This window comes from Mercenaria mercenaria, chromosome 5, assembly GCF_021730395.1.
Source record: "Mercenaria mercenaria strain notata chromosome 5, MADL_Memer_1, whole genome shotgun sequence".
NCBI lineage: Eukaryota > Metazoa > Mollusca > Bivalvia > Venerida > Veneridae > Mercenaria > Mercenaria mercenaria.
Genome location: NC_069365.1, coordinates 5,332,811 through 5,360,800, shown reverse-complemented (window position 1 = coordinate 5,360,800; position 27,990 = coordinate 5,332,811). Strand labels below are relative to the sequence as shown.

General features: G+C 32.9%; 1 protein-coding gene across 2 annotated transcripts in view; it reads right to left on the bottom strand.

Moving 5' to 3' along the window:
• Positions 1 to 8,709: 8,709 nt before the first annotated feature.
• The window catches only part of LOC123556321 (uncharacterized), a 139,501-nt gene continuing 120,220 nt past the window's right edge, over positions 8,710 to 27,990 (bottom strand). For both annotated transcript variants that reach the window (XM_053542553.1, XM_045346941.2), the window contains exons 3-9: positions 25,983 to 26,064; positions 25,364 to 25,474; positions 24,898 to 24,989; positions 16,455 to 16,545; positions 12,283 to 12,415; positions 11,642 to 11,793; positions 8,710 to 10,234 (exon numbers count right to left, since the gene is read on the bottom strand). In XM_053542553.1, the coding sequence (XP_053398528.1) occupies positions 10,160 to 10,234; positions 11,642 to 11,793; positions 12,283 to 12,415; positions 16,455 to 16,545; positions 24,898 to 24,989; positions 25,364 to 25,474; positions 25,983 to 26,064 (736 nt within the window). In that variant the 3' untranslated portion in view covers positions 8,710 to 10,159. The remainder of the gene's footprint in view (positions 10,235 to 11,641; positions 11,794 to 12,282; positions 12,416 to 16,454; positions 16,546 to 24,897; positions 24,990 to 25,363; positions 25,475 to 25,982; positions 26,065 to 27,990) is intronic.

Below are 27,990 nucleotides of genomic sequence, written 5' to 3'. Positions count from 1 at the left end.
TTTCTTTACTTTTATTTAATATTCAGTCGCAAATAAACAGGAAGTGATTTCGAATAATGAAAAAAGGCTAATTTTATGTCTGTGTGCAATATTATTGTCATCGTATGATATATATATGCAATAAATCAATGATTGTTAGTGTTAATAATAAAAATGTCATCTATAGAAGTTCACATCATGGTTTGAATATCATGTAATATGCTTACTTTTTCCTTCGTATTTCGGTTGATAAGACTGGAACTAATTATTGACAATATTTAGAAAGTGTCTGTCTGTATGTCTGTCCATCTGTCTATCTATATATGCATCTTATGTATTATCGTACTTCATTATTCATGCGGTAGAGCCGTATTCACTATCCATATATCATTACAGCGTATCTGTATCTTATGTATGGAGTTCAATCTGGGTAAGTGTGAGATTGAGGATTACTCAAAAGAAAAAAAAACCTATCATCTACAATTATACACTCCATAATATAGCACTAGAAACTAGAGACGCTGCTAAATACATGGGCCTCACACTAAGTAAAGATTTCAAAACACATTGATAACATGACATCAAAAGCAAATAATCCACTTAGGAATGTCAAAAAAAAACAACAAAAAAAAACAACAGAAAAGTAAAAGAAACAGCTTACCACACCAATGTCCGCCTACAGCTTAAATAATGTAAAATTTACATGTCTTCAGTTGGTACTGGCAGTGTTCCACAAGACTGGAGGATGGCTATCGTTGCCCCTGTATACAAAAAGGGCTCACGAAGCAATGCCAGCAATCACAGACCTATTCTCTTACTTGCATTGCTTCCAACTGACGAAGCATGTTTTAGTATCAAATATTATGAATCATCTAGATAATAAAATTTGCTTAATTCCTTCCAACATGACTTCCGCTTAAACACAGTTGTGAATCTCAGTTAATTAAGTTTTTGATAACCTTAAAGCTAGTAAATAGACAGACCTAATAGTAATGGATTTTAGCAAAGCGTTTGACAAAGTCGATCACAATCTTTTGGTCTACAAGCTATTTGCATTAGGTATAGACAGAAAACCATCCATGTGGATTAAATCTTTCTTTAAAAAACGGACACAAAAGGCCACCAATCAGATATACTACCTGTGGTGTCAGGGGTACCCCAAGGGTATGTCTTTAGGCCTTGCCTTTTCCTAACATTACAAATGTCTTCGCCCTACAGATCGACCTGCATACATAAGAAGTTTAGCCAATTCTGAGTGGAATAAGATTGTCCCTTTTTTTAAATAAGGACTTAAATTTGTTATAGAAAGTAAAAAATTAACTCACCCTCTGTCTTTGTTTACATTTCTCGTATAGTTCTTGTCATTAGCGCCGTCTCGGAAGTATCACTGGCTCTTTTTTCAACTCACCTCCATAAAGAATGGGATTCAGTGTATACAGCCCGTGAATCAGTCATTGTTGTTTTCGACGTATTTAAATTTTTGTCACGTGATACTGTCTTCGTTGATTTACGGAAGTCGGCGAATCCTGGCGTGTTAATTAGGCATCCGCGGGTCATTAAATATTTTATGATTTTATATCCATTCGTATCTCAACAATATTTGGCCATCCAAGTCTAACTAACGGGCGAATTTGTTCATTAGACTATTTTCTACAAATCTACAAAGTTATTTGCTTTCTTTTAACGGTGATTTTGAACAGGATTATAAATTTAACTGTTTGATAAATGGCTTTGAAACTTTTAACACTTGCTCACCATCATGGTCACGCATTGCAATATAGTGCAAGACTTATCCAAATCCACAAATACAGAAAAAAGTGTCTGTCTTATACATTTGTATATATATATATTAAATAAAATCTCTGGTTATAGTTTGACCCCATACTTCCATCAATTCTTCGAATAGTCGAGCGCGCTGTCAACAGACAGCTCTTGTTTATGTATTCTTCTTGATGGGACAGTAATAGTGAGACGGTTTGTTGACTACTGGATATAGGATATATGCTGCCAAGGAAATCCATATCATGCAAGAGCGAAAGTCCGCTATATCACTAATTTAGATGATTACATCTTAAAAATGAAGCAAATGTATACAGGATATGTTTCTCTGTAATGTCTTCGCAAAGTTTGATATCAAGTCATATCTGTTTTAGTATATATAGACTTAAGGCGCTTTAAATAAAATCTACCACTGTATTATTTTGTCACACTTTATGGAAACAAAATGCGGTTATCTTGTTTGCTCTTTTGATCCTGATGTCAAGGACAGAACAAGTCAAATAATACAGATGAGTGCAAGGAGAGAAGATGAAACATTCAATTGTTGCATTCACCCAACAGTTAGAATCAGCAGTAAGGCTGCAGGTATTACCAACATTACTTACTGAAATAAGCAAATGTTTCACAGAGAAGATCTAGTAGAGTTTTTCTATAAGAGAAGCTTTAAAAAAGTTCATGAACTTCCTACCAGAAAGTGAAAACAATATCCTTATAGGTCACAATATTCAGTCTTTCGATTGTCATGTTTTAACATATGCTTTAAAGTCTACAAATTTAATTCAGAAGTTCAGTGAAAATGTGTATGGGTTTATCGACTCTTTAAAGTTGTAGAAACAAATTTTTAAAGAAGGGTCTCATAAGCAAGAATGTCTTGCAGTACGTATTTTAGGTAAATAATTTTTATTAGAAGCTCACAATGCTGTAGCTGATGTATGAGTATTACAACAAATGTTTAAGCAATGTCCTGGTTCATTACAGGAAATGTCTAGGTCGTCATTTGCAATGCAGTATATACAAAATGTTCAGGCTAAAAAGAAAAAAATAATGTTTATGAATGAGACACTGTAAATTTTAAATACTAAATAAAACGTTCTGTTATGTTCGGTTCTTTTCTGTATTTTTTCTTTTCTGAAAAAATACTTTTCTTTCATGTGATGATTTCTTACATTATTTATCATACCTGACATGAAATGTTATCATAATTGAGATTGAAACTTTTTATATTTTTAGACGTTAAGAGCAACAACTATAGCTTTTTGTATATGCAAAATTTTATCCAAACGTTGTGTTATAACATTATATAATAATATTACAATATTTGTTATACATCATTGACAGATGTCATACCACTGTATGGTAACTACAACGGTAGCCGTGTGTTTGGATTTGTCCAATATGACCGCTCAAAGCAAAAAACAACGGAAGGCCATGTAATGTCATACATATATTTAATAAGTCTTGCTACGTTTCATTACCAAATTCTGTTCAGTAACCCTGGTAATGTCCAAAGAAGTAATCACCGGACTGACATGACGATCGGAATCATATTTAGCATAAATATATCTTATAAACTCGTGGAGATTGTTCAAATTCGCGTCAGATGTTCCAAAATTTCATTTTTATTATCTATAAAATCAAACTATTTGGACTAAATGGATGTAAATATACTATATGATAATCTGTAGTATAAGTAAGCATAAACTGTGATGTGTACATAGCACCTAAGCTTCAAAAGGACACGAAACGTATAGTGTCGTGAACATATGAATGTAACAAGTGTACACCAGTTTGGATGACTTAATCTCTTTGGATGTTTACGGTTTGGACTAACACTTTTAATTGCTGATTTTAAAATGATACTTGTTTTTAATTGTTTCTTGTTTTGGACCGTTTCCTTCAATCTGATTGGCTAACAGAATTTTTTACAAGTGTGTACAACAGATTTATTCGGATTACTTTTGTGCTGCTCCTGATGTTGGATTACTTTTTCACTTTTTATTTATACTGCCAGTACAGAGATTTGAAATAATTTGTAGATCTACATTTGTAAGAATGACTATAAAAAGAAACAAAAGTAATAAATGCCGTTATCGGATATGTGTACTTCGGTTGTGGGGTTTACAAGTGTGTAAAACAAAAAAAATATGACATTCATTCCTTTAGTAATGCTTTTATATTTTACAATGGTGCATGTTCAAAATATGTCTTCTGGCAAACCAAGCATGGCCATCAAGCATTTATGTTAGATTATTTTAAATGTATATGCTTATAAAATATGGGTGTATATTTTAAAGAAATATACTTATATGTTGATCAATATGAACGCTAATTAGCTCACCTGCGCACGAAGTGCTCAAAGGTGAGCTTTTGTGATCGCCCTGTGTCCGTCGTCCGTCGTCCGTCGTCGTCCGTCCGTCCGTCCGTCGTCGGCGTCTTCAACAATTTGACTGTACACTCTAGAGGTCACAAGTTTGGCTCAATCTTAATGAAACTTGTATAGAATGTTACTCTCAATAAAATCTTGGACGAGTTCGATATTGGGTCATCTGAGGTCAAAAGCTAGGTCACCAGGTCAAATCAAAGGAAAAGTCTTTTAACACTCTAGAGGTCACAAGTTTGACCTAATCTTAATGAAACTTGGTCAGAATGTTATCCTCAATAAAATCTTGAAAAAGTTTGATAATGGGTCATCTGGGATCAAAAACTAGGTCACCAGGTCAGATCAAAGGAAAAGCTTGTTAACACTCTAGACGTTACAATTTTGGCCTAATCTTAATGAAACTTAGTCAGAATGCTACCTCAATAAAGTCTTGGACGAGTTTGATATTGGGTCATCGAGGGTCAAAAAGTAGGTCACCAGGTCAAATCAAAGGAAAAGTCTGTTAACACTGTAGAGGCCACATTTATGACTGTATCTTTATGAAACTTGGTCAGAATGTTAATCTTGATGATCTCAAGGTCCCGTTTAAATCTGGTTTATGTAGAATCAAAAATTAGGTCATTAGGTCAAATCAAAGGAAAAGCTTGTTAACACTATAGAGACCACAATTATGACTACCGTATATCTTCATGAATCTTAGTCAGAATGTTAATCTTGTTGATCTTTTGGTCAAGTTCGGATCTGGGTCATGTGGGGTCAAAAACTAGGTCACCGGGTCAGATCAAAGGAAAAGCTAGTTAACACTTTAGAGGCCACAATTATGTCCATATCTTAATGAAACTTGGTCAGAATGTTAATCTTGTTGATCTTTAGGTCAATAGGTCAGGTGAGCGATACAGGGCCTTCATGGCCCTCTTGTTTTTCTAGTGTGTTTAATCAGGCTGATGTTACTACTAACAATTTTGAAACCTGACTTTTCATTCAAGAATTTAGCAATTGCCCAAATGAACATCCTCGTGGAAGGCATAGCTTCATGATCTGCCGGAAATACACTAAGCGACAGGATAGTGTTTGCTATACAGGTCTAACACACGACTGGTACATATTATCACCTTTCAGTATGTACTAACAGGTTTATACCCCAGTGGTAGCTTTGCTATTGACAGTGCCAAGGCAACGCCCAGATGTTACTTTGTTTCTTTCTTCTACGTTAAATATACGTTATAATATGTCTATGTATTTTGAGTATAGTCAAATAATTTTCACATCTATGCATACATTGCTATAGGCTTTCACGTTTTTCTCCTGTTGGATATGTTTCCCTTTTTAGTTTTTATAATTTCTTTTCTCAAGCGTACCAGTGAATTTTTCCAGTATAAAACACCAGTGGGAGAGGAATGGCCACGAAAAGCATGGTTAGCACCATTCATCTTTGTAGGAAATTCAGACGCACAGGCCTATTACTAAGTAAGATAGACCGCAAAAATATATACTCATTCTGTTGTTGATTATGCATGATTGTTAGTTCACTAGTAGGGTAACATTAAAAGCTTTGTTTCCTGTCTCCCGATCTCACATTTCTAAACAGAGCTTTAAAAAGGAAATGATTTACTAGCTTGTTTAATAATATACTGACTTCTGTTTTAATTTCACGACTGTCTATATACATTTCGACGAAAAAGGTCAACTATCAAGTTTAACAGGGAGCAATAAAGATCGACTATTCAAATGCCATGTTACTAAAGAAAGTAATTGAATGAATCAATGTCATAAACACTTACAAAATGGCCAAGAATTTTGTTAAGACCTATATTTTAGTCTCCTCTTCTGATGCTAAATAACACTATGATACCTACTTACATACATGAACTTAACCATAACTTGCTGAGACAAGTCAAAATAGCGAGATAATCATTTTGAAGAAACATGAGAATCTTTGAGCCTTTGCATTGCATGTCGGATAATCAGAGTGAACAAGTGTTTTAAGTTTCATTTCATTCGTAAAAGTGGTATGTGCTTACATACGAAAGCAAAGCTCAGTGAAGCGGCATAACTCTGCAATTTAGTTAAAGTCAGACTTGCTGATCCTTACTTTGCATGTTAGATCCTCACAGATAATTCATTCTAACTATTGATTATTAAGATACCTGCGTACGTACAAAATTGGTACAAAATTCAATTTAGTGGGTCGGAAAAAGAGTCATACCTTTGTAAAAACAAAGCAATCTAGAATTATAGAACATTTGTATTGCATGTCAGATCATCACATTGAACAACTAGTTTCAGTAAGTTCCCACTATAACATCTTACAAATAATTAACAAAGAATATGCGGAAGTCGACGAACGGATGCGTGCAATAGTCCTTCGTATTCTTCACGTAGTCGATGTAAAACATCTTATGGAATAATGAAAATAGCTGATGTGTACAGGAGTTGCTTTTATGTCAGTAGGTGAAAGGGCAAACAAACGTTTCTGTTTAATTTGGGCCTATTTTCTAAGAATTTACTAATTCCCTCTTCTAAACAAGCAATTGACAAATGTGATAAACAAATGAACATTTATTGTAAAATAATTCAAATAAAATCACCCTCGAGACGATAGATGGAATCCAGGGTTTCAAAAACGAACGACTTGGATATCTAACCAGCCCGGTACTCAAACGTTCTTATCCTGCTTTTTTAAAACTCGTTTTACCTACCTATCAGGATATATAGTGTTTTATTTTGAAATATTCCATGAAATAAATTAATTATTAAACGTAACACAGTTTAGTTTTCTCTAGGTACAGTATCAATTTCGAATCGTTTACGCACATCTCTTATTTCTAGCTTAGATATTAACTTTTATGACCTTCAGTTTATTTCTTTCCCTAGATTTTATGCAATCCAGAAAAGTTACCTCTTATATGCCAGAAATGAAAGAAGGAGATAGATCTGGTTGTTTATGGTTTTATCAACTTTGATACCGATTTTTCGTGCAGGAATGTGAATTAAATTGCTATCCAAACCGGTGCATATACTAAATCCAAACCGTGATCTGCTTTTCAATTACTTGTATCCAAACCGTTACACACTTGATACATATGATTGACTTACGATGGTATGTTTTCGTAAAAATGCTATACTTTCATTTAAGAGACCGATGACAAGATATGTGAAAATGTTTCTTCTTTCTTCTTAACTGTTTTTTTCTGATGAAACAACTGCAAGAGGTTTAATAATATCAATTAAAAGTTTTGTTTTCGCTTCTTGATTCCCATAATCTGCACGTTTTTATAATTTAGTAATTAAAACTGGATTAATCTGATCTTTTTATATCGAATAACTTAAACCTTAGAATGAAAACTTAAAACGGAATAAATCTTTATGTAAAATGTGTGTTTAATCATAGAAAACATCAAAACTTACACGGCTACCGGTGTAGTTACCATACAGTGCATACTGCACTAGAGAAAAGTAGGTGCCTTACGGTAGTTAAATTTGTGTATTGCATGGCAATACTTCATTTACTTGTATCATTACGTTTCAGCAAAAATGCAAATGTCATGTAACATGTTACTTTTCAGATTGGTTAAAAATCCATTTGATTCATAAAATATATATATTTTTTTTGTTGATATTGACAGTTAATATATGTAGAATGTTTACTCTTACATAAGTCAGGGAAGATGTAACACAGTTATGTACATGTTGATCTGTGCAATATGGTGTAATACGCGCCTACTAAAAAAAGATTACTGAACAACATTTTTGGACTTCAAATTCTATTGCATAGGTGAAAAATCCATAACTGTCTTAGTATATGAATTATAATGTATGAATTATGAACCACTGGTTTTAATAATTGCACCATATATAACAAATAATCAAGGCCTTCGATTTGGGTTATTGCCTGATTTTCGGAGTTAATATGTCCAGAAACTGAACCGCGAGCATCTAAGCGATTGACCTTGGTAAATTAGACAAGAAAAAGACACTGAATACTTTGATAAAAATAAGGCTAATATATGATTTATTTACCTAAGTAGTAATAAACGGGAGGTCATGCTTTAATTTGAGGTCATAATTGACATCACAATACTCTCTTGCGGGTCTGCGCATCGACTGTCATTTATTGCAGAATATATTTATTGCCTGACCTTCTTCTCTGTTTAACCAGCAATGAAATCATGCCATGTTAGAATGAAATTTTATGCATAGGTTATGCGTGTATGAATTTGATGGTTTTTATATATTATTAACTATGAGGTACGAGAATTTTATGCAGGTGTCTTCAATATTAACTAAACGTAAAGACTACCCAGACCCCTATTTCAAAGATCAAATTCACAATTAAAGTTCAAAAATTAACATTTATCTTTTACTGTTCATTCTGTAAACTATTTAATACCATATATAGAAGGTGTATTATCTTCAGAATTACTTCTCTTTAATATGATGAGTTCTTTTTTCTCATATTTTTCCATTGATTTCAAAATGATATGTTATCGAATTAAATTATGGAAACATACACTGTTTTCATATTAAAGGATGTTATAAGCAATTAAAGGAAAGAAACACACAACTGCAGATTTATATATGCAAATTTTAATTCAAACATTTTTTAACGTAACTATTGTATATATAATGTGTGATATTGTGTCATTGATAGACATTTTTACATAGTCTGAAACACTGCTGATCATAAGCTGTTAATGACCTTAACTTATATTAATAAACATTGATAATGTGGCAGTTGACCTCAGTACAATCGACACTGTTTATTTTCCAATACAGGTTACTAATAACTACTTTGCAATATTGTTTAAGACATTAATCTGAATTTTTTTTTCAAATTTGTTTATCATTTTTGTTGTTCTACAACTTCCAGACACAATAGACAGACGTTTTTGAATTGTGCAAATCGTTTTATTAACAAAATTTAGGTTAACTTAATTATCATAAGGCAAGCATATTATCATTCTTTTATCAAGAAAAGGTTGGCTGAAATAACTGCCAAAGGGTTTTTATTGTAAATTACAGTAACATGTATAAGAATGAAATAAATAAAAGTTGAAAATTTCAAATCAAATTATTCACAATTATATACAATTTTATAAGTGGGTGGTGTGATCAGAAAGTACCATATTTTCCTATACAAAATACCTTTTTCAAAGTATCTAAAATGTAAACATTCACTGATTTGCGAAAGAGCTATTCCGTTTGAACTTATTTTGCGTGTTAAAATGCACTAGTTGTAGCAGCTCACTTTTAATCATAAAAACTACCCCTTTTTAATAGGGGTGTAGTAATACTATGGCAAATATCTCTAACACAAGCACAGACCATATGAATTTTATTCCATCTAATGATGAAACACCTTGCTACAATTATCTACATTGTGCATAAAAATGCATAAGTGTAGGAACATCTGTATTTTCCCCATAGGCTCCCATTGTAAAAAATGAAATATGGCCCATTTTTTTCAAATCAGTATAGTAAAAAATTAAGCATACGAAACTATCATTTTTTTGCACGTATCTTTCTTATATCATATGTAAGTAAGAAAAAATAGGTCTTAAAATTTCTACATTGTAGTTGTTTGTTATTCAAACGTGCAGAACTACCTTAAACGTTGCTTTACATGTGATGCTTTTCTCCTAGCAAAGCACCTGTGGAGAAGATTCGCACGATAGCAAAACCAATTATATCTTTTTAAATTTCATTTCGAGAGCCCACTTTACAATCAAACATTTGCTTTTAACGGTTGACTGGTTTGTATTTGAGTAAGAAAGGGGTATATTAAATACATGCATGGATAATATAATCTGTTTTGTATGGTTTTATATTACAGGGAGAAACCTCCCGCATCCGCCTATATGTTTTATTGATATGTGTTACACATAAAATCATGTACTTTGCAGTGCAGTCATAGAACTGTTGCAAAAGTAAACTTTTTTGTCCTATTTTTCTATGATTTGAGTGCCTTTAATCCATGTTCTGCTGACGAAACATGGTTATCCGGCTTTCTCTTCATACTGTTCACACTTCATCTCTAAATCCCTTCCCACTGAAGTCTGTATAGTTAGTACACTGCTTTATGGCTTCATTTGGTACCTGTTGTCATGAAAAGTGTATTTGATATTAGTTTTTAAGATTTATTAAAGGTTTATTATAATAATTTGTTTGTTTTGGGTTAAACGCCGTTTTTTAACAGTATTTCAATTATGTAACCTAACCAGTGTTTTTTTTATTCTGTACTAGAACAAACCTGTTGTCCGCAAGTAAGTGCCAACTTCCGAACATGACTCGGAGGACGAATGATTTTCGACACAATATCATTTATCAAAAGAGAACATACGCCCCGCCCGGGGTTCGAACTCACGATCCCTCGACCCGTAGATCTGTGCTCTCCCTACTGAGCTAAGCGGGTGGGCTGATTATAATAAGGAAGTTTCCCTAACACAACTAAGCATAGATATACGAGGGGCAATCTAAAAATACGTGGATTTTTTCTTCTGATACGACAATCACACAGACTAAAATTACACACAATTTACCAATGTCACCAATCTAAACACTAACAGTCATCACAGTAGCAAGATGCTTAAATACTGACGTAAAAATCTTTAACTTCTGAAATATCGCACGAGGCTGGTATCTGGTTTAAAGCTTGGCCAAGCATCTACATAGACTTGTAAAATTATTGTAACACTAATACTCGATGCCATATGATTGTGATAAGTCGTTATAACAAAAGAAAATTATGGAATGAATAATTCTTCTCTTAGGGGACACATAATGAACCGATCTCCATTCTTCTACTTCCGCATCAGATGCATAAATGCCGGTGGATAGCATTGTAAGCAGAGACTGATATTGAAGGACATGTATAATGCTTTAGATGGATTTGATGAATAAAGTGGTTCATCTGTAATAATTTCACCAACTTTATATCATTTAAAGACATTGACTTATCAATTACCGTCTGATATGGTTTCAACACAAAACATATTTTGAAAAAAAATGGCAACGTCAAATCGACACTTGGTCCATGTTTCTAACTATTACTTATCGCTGTCATTAGTTCATACGTCCGAACTTGACATTTCATAAATAGATTTATTATATAATGTATATTCAAGACATGAAACTATAGAAGTATCTTCGCTAATTTTTAGTTACGATACACATGCATGTAATTATGGATTGCCCATCGTATTTCGTATAAAGAGCAAAAGTTATTTTCATTTTGACATGAAACATATCACTATCATACATAACAAAATGATTATTAAGGGGACATTAAAAACAAAACAAAATGGAAATAGATACAGTTAATTAGCTGACAGATAAAGAATTGAACTTAAAAGTTCTAGAGAATAGATTTTTTTTCAGTATAATGTTACATATTCAGTGTATTGAGGATGTGATTACCAACTTGTACACCAACTGCAGTGAAGAATATTTTACACCGCCTTCTCTGGATTGCAACGCAACATATTTATCTATCACTAAAACTACCTTTTCTAGTTTGTTGTATGAAGGGTATCCTGTCTTAAATACAGGTGAATTGTGTGCCCCATTGAAGCACGACATGAAACCCAAACGCCCATTTTTGCTTTTGTTCTCATCGCTCCGATGTAATGTGTTTCCGTGGTGGAAGAAGGCGTCACCTGAAAAATGTCACAATTAATCAACGTTAATTAAGCCTCTTATATCATTGCATCTATTGCATATTCATAAGAGAAAGTAATTTTTCAATATCAGGAAATAAAATTGTCAAACGGGTTGAATATTTGGTTTGAAAGACAGTCTTTAATGTTGTCAGAACTTGCTGTCCGACCCTTTTGCCCTTTGAATGTATATGTTGAAATTGTTATTGTAATTACTTCATATCAAAGAGTAATAAAATATTATTAAATCAATATTTTGTTTCAATTAACAGAAATAATAAAGATGTTCGTCAAATAAACATATGAAAGAGCCCTGAAAAAAACCTTATATTTATTGAATATTTTTTCACAGATTATGGCTACATCAAAGGCGCAAAAGAGGTACTTATGACTTGCATTTTTAAATAAATGTTTTACCGTTCTGTAGCGAAAAAAGCAGCCGCACATTAATACCACTAAAACTACTACATCTAGAACATATAACACAACCTGGATCCATTTCAAGGTAGATATGTTCACATTTCTTCATAATTTCTTTTACCCGTTCAGGGTCTACACCCATTTGACCACTAGGTACTTTAAAGTGGTCTACTCGACCCATCTTATTGGACGATCTTAAAACCTGAATTGGAAGAATTAAAATTTATGGCTAGACAAATAAAAATACAAGCTAAATGTAGTAATGTGTATAACGCATGCAGTTAATTCGTATAAAGTATTCTTCCCACTTGTGTGCGAGGGCCTTTCTAAAAGTAATGGCATTTGTGCTTGAATATGTTGCACAGTCTGTGTACAGACTTGAAACTTCAAATTATTCGCCCTTGACTTCCACACACTTTCACATTCAAGCAATCCAAGAGGAGAACGCAACAAAGTAGTCTCCCCTTGGTATGGCTTAAAGTAATTGAAAAGTAGTACCACTAAGAGCTTTGATATTTGCGCCAAACCAGCATCCTTTTCAGCCTTGGAAAGACAATAATGTCACAAGGACTTAGATCTAGTGAATAAGTGGAATGATTGATTCGTACCACTCTTTCATCTCTAAGAAACATTACCGATGGCACTTTTGTGAGCCGTAACGTTGTCGTGGATAAACTGGAGTCCGCAAATACCAGTCATTGGGCACATTTGTTTGTATATTCCTTAAAATAATTTCAGTACTTTGTCTCTATTAAACTTTTTCCAGGGACTGACTCTTCTGACGGTGTAGAAATTTGTACAGCAGTATCTTTTGAGTTAAAGGTCTTTTATACTGTTAGAAGTTGTGACATTGTGCGATCATCTAAATTTGAGAAATTTTTCAGCGTTTCTTAAGCTCATTCGACTCTATTGGCATTTTGCTGTTCGATTAACATGTGAGGCACTAATCGGACACAACCTTTATTAAACCAAAGTGCTTGGTGAGAAGCTCATGAGTTCTACATGTGTACAAGACTTCAAGCGCGTTTGTTTAAGGTAATTGTACAAACACAGAGTTAGGTTTCTTCTATGTAAGCTTATATTGTATACATGTCACATACAATTAGAGCCTAGGGCAATAATGTGAATAACTACTTTAGACAGTAAACCCCTGATGGATTCAGAGCTTCGGAGAAGAAGATATTTTAAAGTCTGAAGGCTGAAAACCTATTTTTAACCAAAGTGACCCATATGTTCAATGAACCAAACCATTCAAACAAATTTGAAAGAGAGCCACCTAGGGATCATTTGTGTAAAGTTCCATCAAAATCCATTCAGTGGTTGTTTAAAGAAATTGTTGATTAAAAGTGACCACGCTCTCTGGTGGCCATGTTTTTTGACGAATCAAAATAGTTTGATCAATCTTTTTAGACGATCACACGAGGACAATTTGTGGGAATTATTTTAAAATCGGGCCAGCAGTTTCATACAAGAAGATGCTCTAAGTTTTTACTATATACAAATGAGATAAAGTGACCACGCACTCTGGCAGCCGTGTTTTTGACGAATCAAATTAATTTTAACACCCTTGGTAGACGGACACACAAGAACCATTTGCGTAAAATAATTTTACTATAGGGCCAGCAGTTTCACAAAAGAATATTTTAAAAATGTCCACTATATACATATAGGGAAAAGTTACCACGCCTCCTGGCGGCCATGTGTTTTGACAAATCGGTATAATTTGAATAATCTCATTTTACGAACATTTGTCAGCAACGGAGTGCAGTGTATGCACATTCCATAACCTTGAGAATACGGCAATTTCGCCTAAGCAAGCCATGCCGGTAACCTACAAAATACGATGCATCCACATCCTCAATATATAGGAGACCTGAACATGGCTGACATTTCAACGGGTTCGAAATCCGCTTACACTACATTATTAAGTGGCTATCAATGTTGAAAACTTTGTCTCAATTATTTGTTTCATTTTCTTCCTGTAACAGCCACAGACGATCGCCGAACAGAAAGTATTTTGCAACCTTTTTCTAAATAATCCCTTGAAGAAAGGTAATTCATCTGAAGTACAGAGGACGGTCATAACACTTGGTAGAGAGTGGCTCAAGGACCATTTGTGTGAAATTTTTTAAGAATCGGATCTACGGTTTAGGAGAAGATGTCGTTTGAAGATTTTTCTATTTTTAGTTTTGGTGGCCCCTATGTGCAATCAAGCGGAACAACTTGAACAACTTTGGTAGAAAACCACTTAAGAAACATCCAGGCAAAGTTTCATTAAAATGAATTCAGTGGTTTTTAGGAGATGTCGTTTAAACACAATTGTTGACGACGGACGGATTACCGGACGGACTACCGGACGGACGGCCGCACGGACTCACGCACGACGGACGACGGATACAGCGTGATCACAATAGCTCACCGTGAGCACTAAGGTGGGCTAAAATGACGCTATATCCGACATTAATCTGACGTCTTACAGCAGCAATTTTAAAGTTACGTGCCAATCTGACTAAAGTACTTAATCTTCTAAAAGAAGATCTGAAGATGACCTATTCACATTCATCTTTCTGTATATTTAGATTTCCGATATTGCTATTTCTATTTTCGCAAATTTATTCTTATCTAAACCAATTAGACGATTCGTTTCAACAAGCATTTGGCTGAACCATCAAAATAGCTTCGAATGTCACAAGGTGAGAAAAATATGCAGTCAGTCCGGGGCTCGAACCCGGACCCCTCGCTTACAGAGGGAATGCTCTACCGACTGAGCTAAGCGGCTGACTGATACAAATTCTGCCCTTACGTGACCAAGTCCGTACCGTATCGTATGATACCTCTCAAAACACGAGGGCGCAGTCATGATGTGGTCGTCATAAGAATTATAAACATGGAAAACCTAGACTAGATATAGATTTTTTAAACTTTTACTTTCACTTTCAAAATGTTGAAAGCAAGGCTCTGATTGGCTAGCGGAAGTGTCGTCAGAATGGGTCTATCAATAGCACGTCTTCAGATCCAACGCGTAGCGTTAATTGGAGATGTTCTTTAGTCAGATTTATGTACGCCCTAAATTCAGATTTTTGTTCGCTTTTCATAGCTACATTGTATGGTATTTTGCTTTATGTATATGATTACACCTGAAACAAAACTAAGTGTCTCTGAAACTGTACGATAGATTTCGATTAAAAACGAGTCATTCTTGTATCATCCATGTAAAGTACGCGTTTCTTGCGTGCCAAACTTCTACGGAAGCGACCAATTGTCATTATATTTAGAATGGCCATCGTACAATCTGGTTATAACTGGAAGTACAGTCGCAGAAGCACGACAGATCAACAGTTGCTTATCGCAGAATTTAGCACTTGTTTTCCTTCTTTGATTATCTAAACGGCAAAACGAATAACTTTACAATAGTATTCAACATTAAAGGGCAAGGAATGTCTGACAATAAGTTAATTTTATATGAAATCCATCTTCAAGCCTTTCATAATGCTAAAATAATTTTTGAAACCAGACCACTATTGAAATAGAAATGCAAATTCAATAACCTGGCTGATCATGGAGACAGATAATTTAGTGTTAATCATGTCATTTACACACTGCTGAATTCTGTATTTCGCAAATAATCTTGAAAATATATTTGTGTATTAATTTTATATGTTTCTTGAGTGCAAGATGTAAACCATGATAATTTCTTTCATTTTACCTGGAAAAAGTAGACAAACTATTTTACAGAAATATGTAAATACAGTTTAAATATGTATCTAGAAATTTGATAAATCCGCCATATTGTTTTTGTTGCCATGGAAATAAAATGACCGCCATTTTGATCAAATATTTAAAAGCTCATAACATTCTCAATTTAAGCCAATTTTGAAAAATCGTTCACTTCTTTAAATGATTTAAGAAATCTTAGCAGACAGAATTAACATAAAACAACACTGCTTTTCACTTTAAAGTAATTAGATAAATACGTACAATGCGATGGGTGTTGTTGGCTGAAAACTGAGACAGCGTGAAACGTAGGTCGCCGTGAAATGTAGCACGGCCGACTTAACTTGATTCAGTTATTATATAGTAAATTGATGCTGGATTTATTTTTGGGTCCTAGACAGTCTACTGATGTTTTTATCATATATAGCATCATTATTGACTAAACAAATATGCCGAATGCCTAAGGTTAACAATTGTTGTCTTTCCTACACTTATCAAAAGATCTCTAGATTGAATAGTGTACTTGCCTGTTTACAACTGTTATCTTTCCTGCACTTATCGAGAGCCATCCATACTGTTATCATGTCAGGATATAAGACTCCATCATTGTACCAGTACCTAAAGATTTGATATAAAATAGGAACAACTATTACCATGAACTGAAAGTTACATTAGGCATTAAAATGTATGTTATAACTGTTACAGATGAAACGGCTTTCCAAATAGATCTTATGCAAACTTTCATGGTTGCAAAAACGCTTCTTTTAATGCTGCTCATGATCTTATTTAAAGGAATGTTGTAAAATAATGGATTTAATAAAACTTTCTAATATGTTAATCAATATTCAAGGCTGAAAACAATTATCGGAAATAGGATTAACAAAAGATTAATATATTTTCATGTTCATAACGAAAATTGTAGCAGCCGCGTTATAAACAAAAGCACTATAAAATGATAATTTGAGCATTTCGTTTATTTAACATCAACTGTCGGAAAGGCATTTTGCTTAGATAGTATATCTAGTTTTATATCTTAAAAATCTGAAAAGCCAAAACACCACTAATGTGTATCTGGTAAAAAACGGTTTTAAAAGAATCAAGTATTATAACAGATCAGATCAGTTATAAACTAATTTTAAAATACCAGCCTCTCGTTAAAACATACTTGTAAAACATTTAATCTTGTAAGGTAACAATACACATGGTTTAATAATTCATTGCATTACTAAACACAGCGTATTTCTCCTCTACCTGATGGACCAGTATCGCATTTAAGGTAGTTCTGCACGTTCGGATCGAAATTCTTTCTACAATGTAGAATTTGATTTAACCCTGAGATTTCAAAACTTCAGAATATACTTAGAAAATTCAGCAAATAAAAAAGATAGAGTCGTGTGCTTGATTCTTTGCTGGACGTTCTTTAAAAGTTTGGACCTCGCGCAATTTTTCATAATGGGTGTCTATGGGAAAATCACAACATTCATAACATTTTCGCAAATAGATTTTTTTTTTCTACTAAGTGGATTTTAATGAAACGTCTCACAGTTGTAAATAAACATATTGTCTATAATGTGGTGAAATAAAATGTGCAGGTCCGTGTGCTTTTGAGATAAATGACCATGATTAAGTGAACCCCACAATTAAAGCTAATTTTAAGACATTATTTTGAATCATTTAACGTGTCAGATGTTTTAATATCATTATTTAACTTTAGAAAGTTAATTACAGTGCCATTGTAATAAGTTTATTCACGGGTTGCCATTAATTCATAAAATAATTTTCATTTCCGTACGCTCAAGCCAAGCTTTATTCTATGTTTTCCGGATAAAAGATGTTACACCATCACTTCCGGTTTATCAAACGTGTAGAACTATCATAATAACTTCTCTTTATGATATAATAAACTTTTGCATGGAACAAGTTACATCCTTATCACAAAAATATTTAGAAGAAGTCGTAGTACAGTTTACCATTATTTCTGACAAATTTATATCATTCCTATGTTTTCTAACTCTAAACTCAGTCAATTTTTACACCCAGCGTTACTCTTAGTATTACACTAAATAAACATTTTATTGTTAATTCTGTCATTGTCCATTTTACTAACTCTATGCTGATGGTGTGCTGTAGTCTTTTATTGTTTGACAACTGGAGGCTGCCAAGTAAGCTCCCCATATACAGCATTATTACGTGTATAACGACCGACTCCCAAAACAAAGCGCATTGCTCGCAACTGTACAGCATTGATACATGGATAAGTTTGCATTCCCCTAATTGATGCACCATATGAGATCACTGGCCAGACATTGCTGTCATAAAGCATAGTAAAAACAGCATATAGCATACCACAGTAGACTTATATTTAGCAATCAGTGAACTTTGTGCAACACATTTGACTGTAAGACTTTAATGTAAATTCATCCAGCAATAAACCAAGTTATGTGTATTTGTTTGTTACCTGTACCTCGTGATTGCCACACATGAAATTACAAGAGGTTTTTTCACCTGACTGAGGTGTAAAATGCCCAATTTGACTTTGTGAAGGATTAACCACCATACTATTTAAACCACCCCACATACTCAGGATATTAAACATAAGCGGGAGGTAATCTTCTGTCTCTGCTATCAATATGATATCATCTGCATACAATAGAATGCATATTTTGTCATTACCAACCAATATACCTTATTTGCAGATTTTATAGACACAGCTAAGTCATTTACAAAGAGATTGAAAAGCAGAGGGGATAGAGAACAACCTTGTCTTAAGACCACACTTGGACATTGAACATATCAGTATATAATTTATTTATTCTAATACATGAAGAAATATTATTATATAGTTATTTTAATGCTATAATCATTTTACCCCCGATGCAAGTATTTGAACTGGACAGTTTATTCCATAAATACTTCTATCAATAAAATCGTAAGTCTTTTTAAAATTTATTAAAGCACAGAACGTGGACTCTTTCTGTTTCTTTTTGGTTTCAACAATGTTTCTTAAAAAAGACAAATGGTCAACAGTACCCCTCTTTTATCAAAATCCATTGTGTTCGTCAACAATTTTTTTGTTAATTTCTGCCCATTTAGAAATTCTTTCATTTAAAATTGAACGGTAAAGTTTATACATTGAATAAGACAAGTGCAGTGCCTCGATATGAACGAGGATCAAATAGAACTAAAGTACTGGACTTGAGGATAGGAGTAATAATAATCTTATCCCTGATGATGGCACAACACCAGTATCGAAACATAATAAAATTATATTATAAAGCGTATGAAGAAATGAAACATAACCATCATTATTCAGAATATCCACTGGACTAGGTATAGAATCAATACCACAGGCCTTTCCTAAGTTTGCTTTATTAACTACTGTTTTGACTTCCATTGTTGAAATGCCAGCATTAAGAGAATCATTCTCAATTGTAGACTTATTACCTTGTGAGTTCAAAACATTATATGTCCCATTATTTCTTGATAAAAATAAACTACTAAATTCTTGTTTCCACTTCTTTAAAGCTGTACCAACATTATTAAATACTACTATAACTTCCATTGGTACTGGTTTCCTCTTGGATTGAACAATACCCATTTTACCTATGGATTTCTAGAATACTTGTTGATTATTTTCACATTCATTTAAAAGTTGTGCTTGGACAGAGAGACCCAGTACGCCCGTTTACATCTTTGAACTTCACGAACGAAGGCCCGACTCGTTGTTACGAAAACAGATTTTAGCCGTTTCTTAACAGATGAACTAAGACATCGCAACCAGTCTCCTGAGAATTCCATAGGTTAGATAGTGTTTCAATCCACCAAGGTTTTTCCAATCTTTGCATTTTTAATGGTCACCCCAGATAATATATTTACAGTTTTATGATATAATTTATCATACATTTCTGTTTTAATAGCAGAATAAATATCAGAATATGGTGCTATGGAAAGCCATAGCTGTCTTCTAATGATGATATAGCACTTTTTGCTGTACATATATCAGTATATGAAGTGCCCCTACTTGTATGTGCTGTGCTTATATATGTAAATGATGCTATAACATTGTCTTCAAGTTGGGAGAAAATGCCAAGAAAACAATAGGAAAGTAAACAACATACGGCTTATTTTCGCACTTAAAGATTATTTTCGTAAGTGATTTTGGTCGCACACATCATAAATATTTCCTGTTAATTTCATTATCATAGGTACAAAGTCAATTTTTTTCGTATATAAGAATGAGTAAAATTTTTCTTTAAACTGACAGAAAATACAGTTTTAAAAAATGTAAAAAATAGAATATATAGCTTTTTTTCGCATATAAAAAGTTATTTTCGTTAGCGATTTTGACGCACACATCATAAATATTTGTTGTTCATTTCGTTATCATTGGTACAAAATCAATTATGTCTTAAAATCAATTATAATTTTATCATTTGCTTTTGCTTTATAAGTGTCTACTGATCATATCTATATAATGATATAAAATAAATTTAAATAGATATAAAACAAAAAATATATAGCTTATGTTCGTAAAAAAAATCTTATTTTCGTGAAAATAATCTTATTTTCACACTTTAGGCCTACCCTGAACTGGTGAAGAAGAGGCAGAATGTCCTCGAATATTATCCTATGCCGGATGTTTTCGGCAATATTCGTTAACTTTCGTAATATTCCGATCTTATAAATTGGCAAATAATGTTATTTGCACCGCATATAAAGTTGAATGCACCGGATATAAATATAAAGGTACAGCATACACAAGTAAACGAACCGTATATACAGCTGAAAGCACCACATATACAATACAATGCGCCACATAGATCTATCTAAAACGGTTTTTGATTGGCCCTTTGGAAAGGTATTTCCCGGAACTGTGATATGTCCACGCTATGACAATCAAAAAATCGATCTCCCTTGTTGACATAGTTATCGACATCTGGATACAGTTATCGACAGCTATATATGACATTTAATTTTCTGGAAATTTTATACAGTATTTTATAAATAAATATAGTAAAGTTCAACTTATTCACGTAAAACTGTTTACTTAATAAAAAAAGTGCATACGACAAGCTAGCTAGCCTCTCCTTCAAATCACATGGTTACGACATCAACATATGCAAACATGAGGAAGAATTGACCTCATGGCCGATATTGCAGAAAATCGATATCAGGGGAGACAACAGCTATATGGTATTGGTAGCAGGTGACCGGTATTGCGATGTCGATATCTATTGCCTCCGGGTATTGTCACCTGGATGTTTATTTCAATATCAAGTGTAATAAAAGAGAAGGTTTTTCATAAGATAATTAAACAAGCTTAATTGAAATGTCACTGGAGTTACAAACTATGGAAAAGGGATTTTTCATCAGAAATAAAACAAGTCATTTTTATCAAAAGAACGTTTACTATGTAATTTTCTGAACCATAGCATCTTTAACAGGTTATTTTATATTAAATTATTTTTTATATCAGTATAACATATCTATCAGCAATAAAAACCATATTTTCATATAAAATCGTATTTTCATACATATTCTTATATAAGAAGAATGTATATTTTAACATGTTTTCGAAAAACAATGTAACCAATAGGGTGAACATCTGTAAACCATTTAGATTCGAGTTAAAGGCAAATATCGATGAAGTCTTATTATTTATTTATTTTTTCATTTTCAACCAAATCTGAAATGTAAATGACCCTTAATCTCTAGGAAAAAGGAAGTTCGTACCCCTAGACACTTCCTTTTATATTTATATAGCACTAGCATTGATATCTTTACGGGGTCTCCCATCTATAAAATACGCTGTCGTTGAAAAAAAAATCGAACTATGTTCTATACGGTTACAATCAAATCGAGCCTGCAACATTTTCGTTTTTGTCGTGTTGAGCGACCTGCGAAGTTTCCACTTTTTTAAATTTTACTATTTAATAACTTTTACGGCCATAACACATTTTTGTCACAAAATACAAGTAAACTTGACGAATATTATTTTAGAATTGACATTTTAAAATTGTCTGACTGATATGTATTATACCTGCTGCCACTACCACATCCATTCTTATGTCACAAAAACACATACGTAAGATTATTTTTTTTTAAACAACTGTTTACAATTTATAATTACACAGGTGTAGGTGTTGAATTTTTTATTCTGAAATGGTTGAACATCATACGTACATCATACGTATATCAATTCAGTAATTCTTAACATATTGGCAAAATAGGAAGTTTAATGAATAAAATATTATGGTATGTTTGGAAATTTAAAAAAAAATAGTGGCAATTAGCGTGGTAAAGGCATTTTGCCGTATTCAAGCAGACATTACTCATTTTAATATAACTACACATATTCCACCAATATAATTATGAAAACTGTTTGCAAAATAAAAAATATGCGAAAGATTAAAATCGCATGATAATTATACCTTGTAATTACAAAAAAAAAATACCCGTAATTCAAAACGCAAGTATAGCCTTATCGGTGTTATAAAAGTCTGTGTTGTTTTAACATTCCTTATTTAAAGGTAATTGGCAAGTTTTATTACAGGTCCAATAAAAAGTATTTATGCGTGATGCATACAACATCTTATTACTTCTATAAACTATCATTCAATAGGATTACAGTATAGAAATTGGTTTCATGTAAAATTATCTTGAATTGAACATGTACAATAAATTATGAAAGTAAGTTAATCACGACGACATTTATGATAACTGAAAAGATCATGAAACCAGTTAAAATTTTCACGAAAACAAAAATATATCATTAAGTTACTGAAGTAAAATTCAATTCTGTTTTAAATGCAGATATTATTTACATTGCAAAAACATTATTGTACACAAAAATACTCCGGACATATTTTCCACCTTTAATTTGATCAAGGCGGACCTTGAATTTATTTACTAAAATTTATTAAGTAAAATATATACAAAAAATTCTATATTTTACCTTTTGTACTGTAACTGAGTAGAAAAATAGCGACAGTTTGCATTTGTGATCCAATGGCCGATAGAAAAGCTATCTCTTTTAATGTTTAATTGACATAATTGGCATAATTGACACTGATATTTAAATGTATACGAAATAAGGTGAGAACAACAACATAAGAAGAAATGCGCATCTCTTTCTTATTAGAACCGAAATATTAATTGCAATATTTAATTGCATTTCTTATATTGTCAATTTGTGATATTTACACAAAATCAATTACTCGCGAAGTAAATTACATTAAATAATTAAATCATTACTTTAACCTTTTGATCACAATACCGCATGTTCACGCGGCATAATAACATCGTCTGCTTATGACGCTACAACAACAACTTCGCGCTGAAGTTAATTTTTCTTCCAAATTAGTGGAAATAAACCGTCTGAGAACGAATCAAATTTTTATTTCACAAAAATGAAATAAATATCATTCAAAAGATAAATTCAATGAGAGTAGGAAATGTTTTGCACCTAAGCTTTCATATCAATGGTTTTATACAAAAAATGCTTTGAAGAAACGCATGTATGAGATTTTTGCACATTTTATATGGAAAAAAAGAAGGAAAAAAATGACGAAATGATGGCATCAAACTTCATGTGAAGAACGAATCAAAAATTAAGATAAAATTTAATTTAAAAAAAACCTTGTGATGAATCAAATGTTGAACTTAGGTAATATTTTTGCACCTAAGGTTTCTTATTTTTAGTAATTTTGTTATGAAGTAAGATGTGTACATGCCCTTCTTATTTCTATAAAGAAAATCTGACCGCTATCGATTAGTTGCCGGAGGAATATTCTTCGGTATGTTAATCGGCCACTAATTGTTTAATTGATTCAATTAATGACACTGAAATAAATGTAATCGGATCGACGAGAGTATTACACAGAAATAATATCAGTGTACGGTCTATATGGTGTTTTTCCATAAGAGAATTAGGTCGCGCGTCTTGGATTGGAAAATTACCAATTATGACGTATTCATTTCCTTGAAAACTCGTAAAAGGAAACATAGCTTTTATTCATATAATAGATGAATTTGTCTATGTACCAATTTTCACCATTAAGTCTGCGTAACGGAACAGCAGATTTTCCTCTCCGGTGTCAAGAATGATGGTAGTCCAGGTCGTTTCGGCTCTTCTGGTACCCGGCCTGCCATTTTACTTGTAAAATTGTGCAGGACACAGCATACAACTTGGCCAAAGCAAAGACAGCGAATCCATCCCTCAGTATGTTGATGGCAGCGCTCATTATTTAGGGAGAATATTTAAACCTCATGTTATGTTGAGATAACATTTAAATTCATGGGAAAAAAATGGTTTGTAATCATCTAAATGCTATATATAAACCATTTTGCTATACTCAATTTAAATAAGAAAAGAGGTTTGACGACTCAAATATTCATTTTGTAACATTTATAAATATTATTAGGGACCATGTCGATAACTGTAGACATCACCGAAATTCGGAGATAGTTGTCGACACCCCCCAATTTGACACCCACAATAAATGCATGTAATATTTAGTGGTATGCAACCTACAAATATACGTCATAAGGTCAAATTAACATAAATAACCCGCCAAAACTACAGCGAAAACTTTTCAGAAGCAAGATTTAGGACACCGGTACTCTGACCGCGTGAAGGTCACTTCTATTTTTAGAAACGACAACAAACAGTGCCTGACGAAATTGTGTCTGGTCGGAAAAATATGGCGCACAGCTTTCAAAAACGATGAAACGAACACATAAAATATTTTTCTGGTATATTTTGATATAATTGGGTTTCCATGACGTTATTGTTACTTAATATCAATTAAGATCAACAGAACTGTCAACTGTAGACTGTCGATAGATAATACACGCACCTGCTCCAATATTATAATCATCATTTAAACTGAATATCAGTAAACAAATTTGTAAAAAAGAAAAAAAAATGTTAAACGAATCGGTTTTCAATGAAATACTAATTTAAAATACCCATAGTCCTGGTGCCAGACATGCTCCCCGCCGACGTATGCTTCTTTATTCATAAACATAGAACACCAGTGATACACTTCACATGCTAGTAACTGAAATCAAATTTATCATATTATACATAGTTTTGTTCTAATCTAGTGTTTGCTTGCTACTTCTTCCTGTTCTTACATGTTACAATTAAATAACTCTTTAGTATGTCCAGAGATTCAATTGTTAAATGCAAGGATGTCATTTTCAAATTAAGTCATTACGATGTAAAAACATTTGATGTAAAGACATTTGTGCATATAACTGCATATGGGTGATATCCTCGAGTGTAAAACAATTGATAAAAATGATATGCTTATAAATTTATATATATATTGTATTTCAATGTGGTTAGAAAATTGTGTTTTTATTCTGATTTAGTAGTTCTGGTAGTTAGATTAGTTGCTGTTTTAAATGTCCCCTAGAATATGACACTTACTTGTTCACATGAACCAGCCACCTTTTCAGATCGTGCAACCATCCCGGTAACATCATAGCCAGGATAGGAACACAATGTACTTTGTATCTTGTTGCCATTTTCTTCGTAAGTCTTCATGAAAAAAATATGAAATAGCTGCTGAATAATAGTACTGTAGGTGCAGAGCAGTGACTGTCATTCTGATGCTTGTTTATCGCTCCGAATGGTGTAAATGTTATAAACATTGAAGCCATTACAAACGAACAAAATAAGTAAAACAGTAAATGTTACCAGTATAGAGTTATAAGGAACTTCATTAAGTGAAATATAAAAGGAACACTTTCTAATGTGTTTACACTTTTTCTCTGTATTTTGAGTAACATTTATAGCAACTTGAAGGCAATTATTTATGTTCTTTACGTGTATCTAATGCACATGGTTATTGAAAATAGGTGACATTCGTACAAAGACATTTAGAAAATAATCATTTTTACTCTGTGTTTATACATTTCTATATGTTGTTTTGTTCAAACATAAAGTGTCTTATACACATGTTGAAAAACATAGTAATTTTTCATTGTTTGTTAAGTTTATTCTGCAAATGTGTTTAGAATAATGATATAAGAAAAATGTACGGTACCACATATCCATGATTCAGAATTCCGTCTGGTTTCTCGACAACTTTCCATATATTTGTTACTTCTTCTGAGTCTAAGAAGTTTCTTAAAATTAAAGAAATATAAACTTCATAAAAGCAAGATTAATGTTACAGAGTTGTTATGCTTATATTGCGTGGAATAAATTATAAGGTACAGTATTTTCAATGAACTATTTTATGATATGTTTCGTATATACATAATTCAAAGTAAACACGGACTACTTTTATGACATATTTCTCTGCTGAAGAAATTAACAGTACAGCCTATTAAGTGGCAGGGGCCAGTTTCGCATTTAGCCCGGGTACGTTTTTTAAATAAAATAGACAGATGCACTTTAAAGGCATTTATATTCAACTGGTTATTTATGATGTTTATAGAACTGAGGATTCCTGCGTTCGAGTAGTTATTGTGTAAAGTAAATATTTACTTGAATCGATTTTCCTAGCTCCGTGTGGACGACCGGATCTAAAGTCTTACCTTAGGTAACGGAATTCAGACGAAATGGAAACGGTCATTCATCCATCCAGATTCAGCTCAAAATAGCGGGAAAAGTAAACGGTTATGAGACACTTTTCTTCCCACCATTATTTTCGTCTGGCCACATGCTTTAAAAATATGCATGTGTTTTAAGTCAGTCACTTGCAGATAATACGGTACAGGTAGTGCAAGGTGTGCATTTTGGGCCATTTTTGCCTCAAAATTTAGTGTCCTGAAACCTGCTTTTTACTCGTTTTTATCACAGAAGCAACAGAATCGGCAGGCTGAAAATGTCACACAATGAAGTGCTAAGTCTATGCAATACACTCGCTCAACACTTATCAAAATTGGATTTTTCATGATTTTTTTCGCACTGGTATCAGCGCAGATTTGTGGAATTTTCAAATTAACTGTCCCTTGCCCCCATTTAGCACCTCGGCTTGATATCTCATTTTTATCAGGACTTGACCCCTAGTTCCTTCATGGCTTGTTATTTATGATGTTAGTCCAGATATTGCCTGTGGATTACTCAGGAAAAATAAACATTTGTAACTTGAAAAAAGAAATAATTGTTTCAAGATTTTAAAACAAATCAGGAAAATGAAAACAAGAAAAAGATTTTTATGTAACTAAATATATACTATTTACCATAAAAAGTCATATAATAATATTTGATAAATAAAGGGAAGACTATAGTCTATTATGCTTATGTTTGTAATAGACGATAGTACAATTTAAAAAAAAAATGAAAGAACAATTGCATTTGTACTCTTATTTTCTTATTATAAAAATGCCTATTGACATATAAATAAAAAACTAGGAATTTAATGTACAGTCAAACCTTTGGTAAAACCCACCTGCGAATAAAGACCACTATTTCAAATCCTGTCTGCAAAGACCATGATATTTATCTCCCATCAGCCCATTTTTAGAGACATTTTACCTGTTAAGTCCATAACAAATTGATTAAAAGTTCTTCGGATTTTTTTAAAAAAAATAAAGGGAGCGAGCGAGCGATTTTTTTTATTTTATTTTGTTTTTGACTTTTTCAGAGGCGGGTAGATTTTACATGGAGCAAGCGGTTTTTCTCAAGTTAGACCCTCTAAGAGGCGGATATGATTATATGTGAAGTGTACCTTTCTTTAAAAGTAACACAGAAATGAAAAATTACAGTGTGACTAACACAGTAGATAGCTTAGCTACATATTGTAAAGACTACGTAAGTGCTTTTGCAAATAAATTCTTGCCAAAACTCACTGAATCATTTTGTATTTACCTTTTATTTGCAATTACCAGGAAATGAGTGTATGTTTTAAAATTTGATTTGATTTTTCTACACTAATCGGCAGGCGTGCCCCTTTAATGGTAGAGTATGAGGAATATTTAAGTGAAAACGGGCACCTGTGTGGAACCACATAATAAATTATCTGCTGAAACCTAGTTAGACTGCTTCGACACATGAGCAACTTTTTTGCCCATAGTGAAACTCGAACCCACAGAGGTGAGGGGATT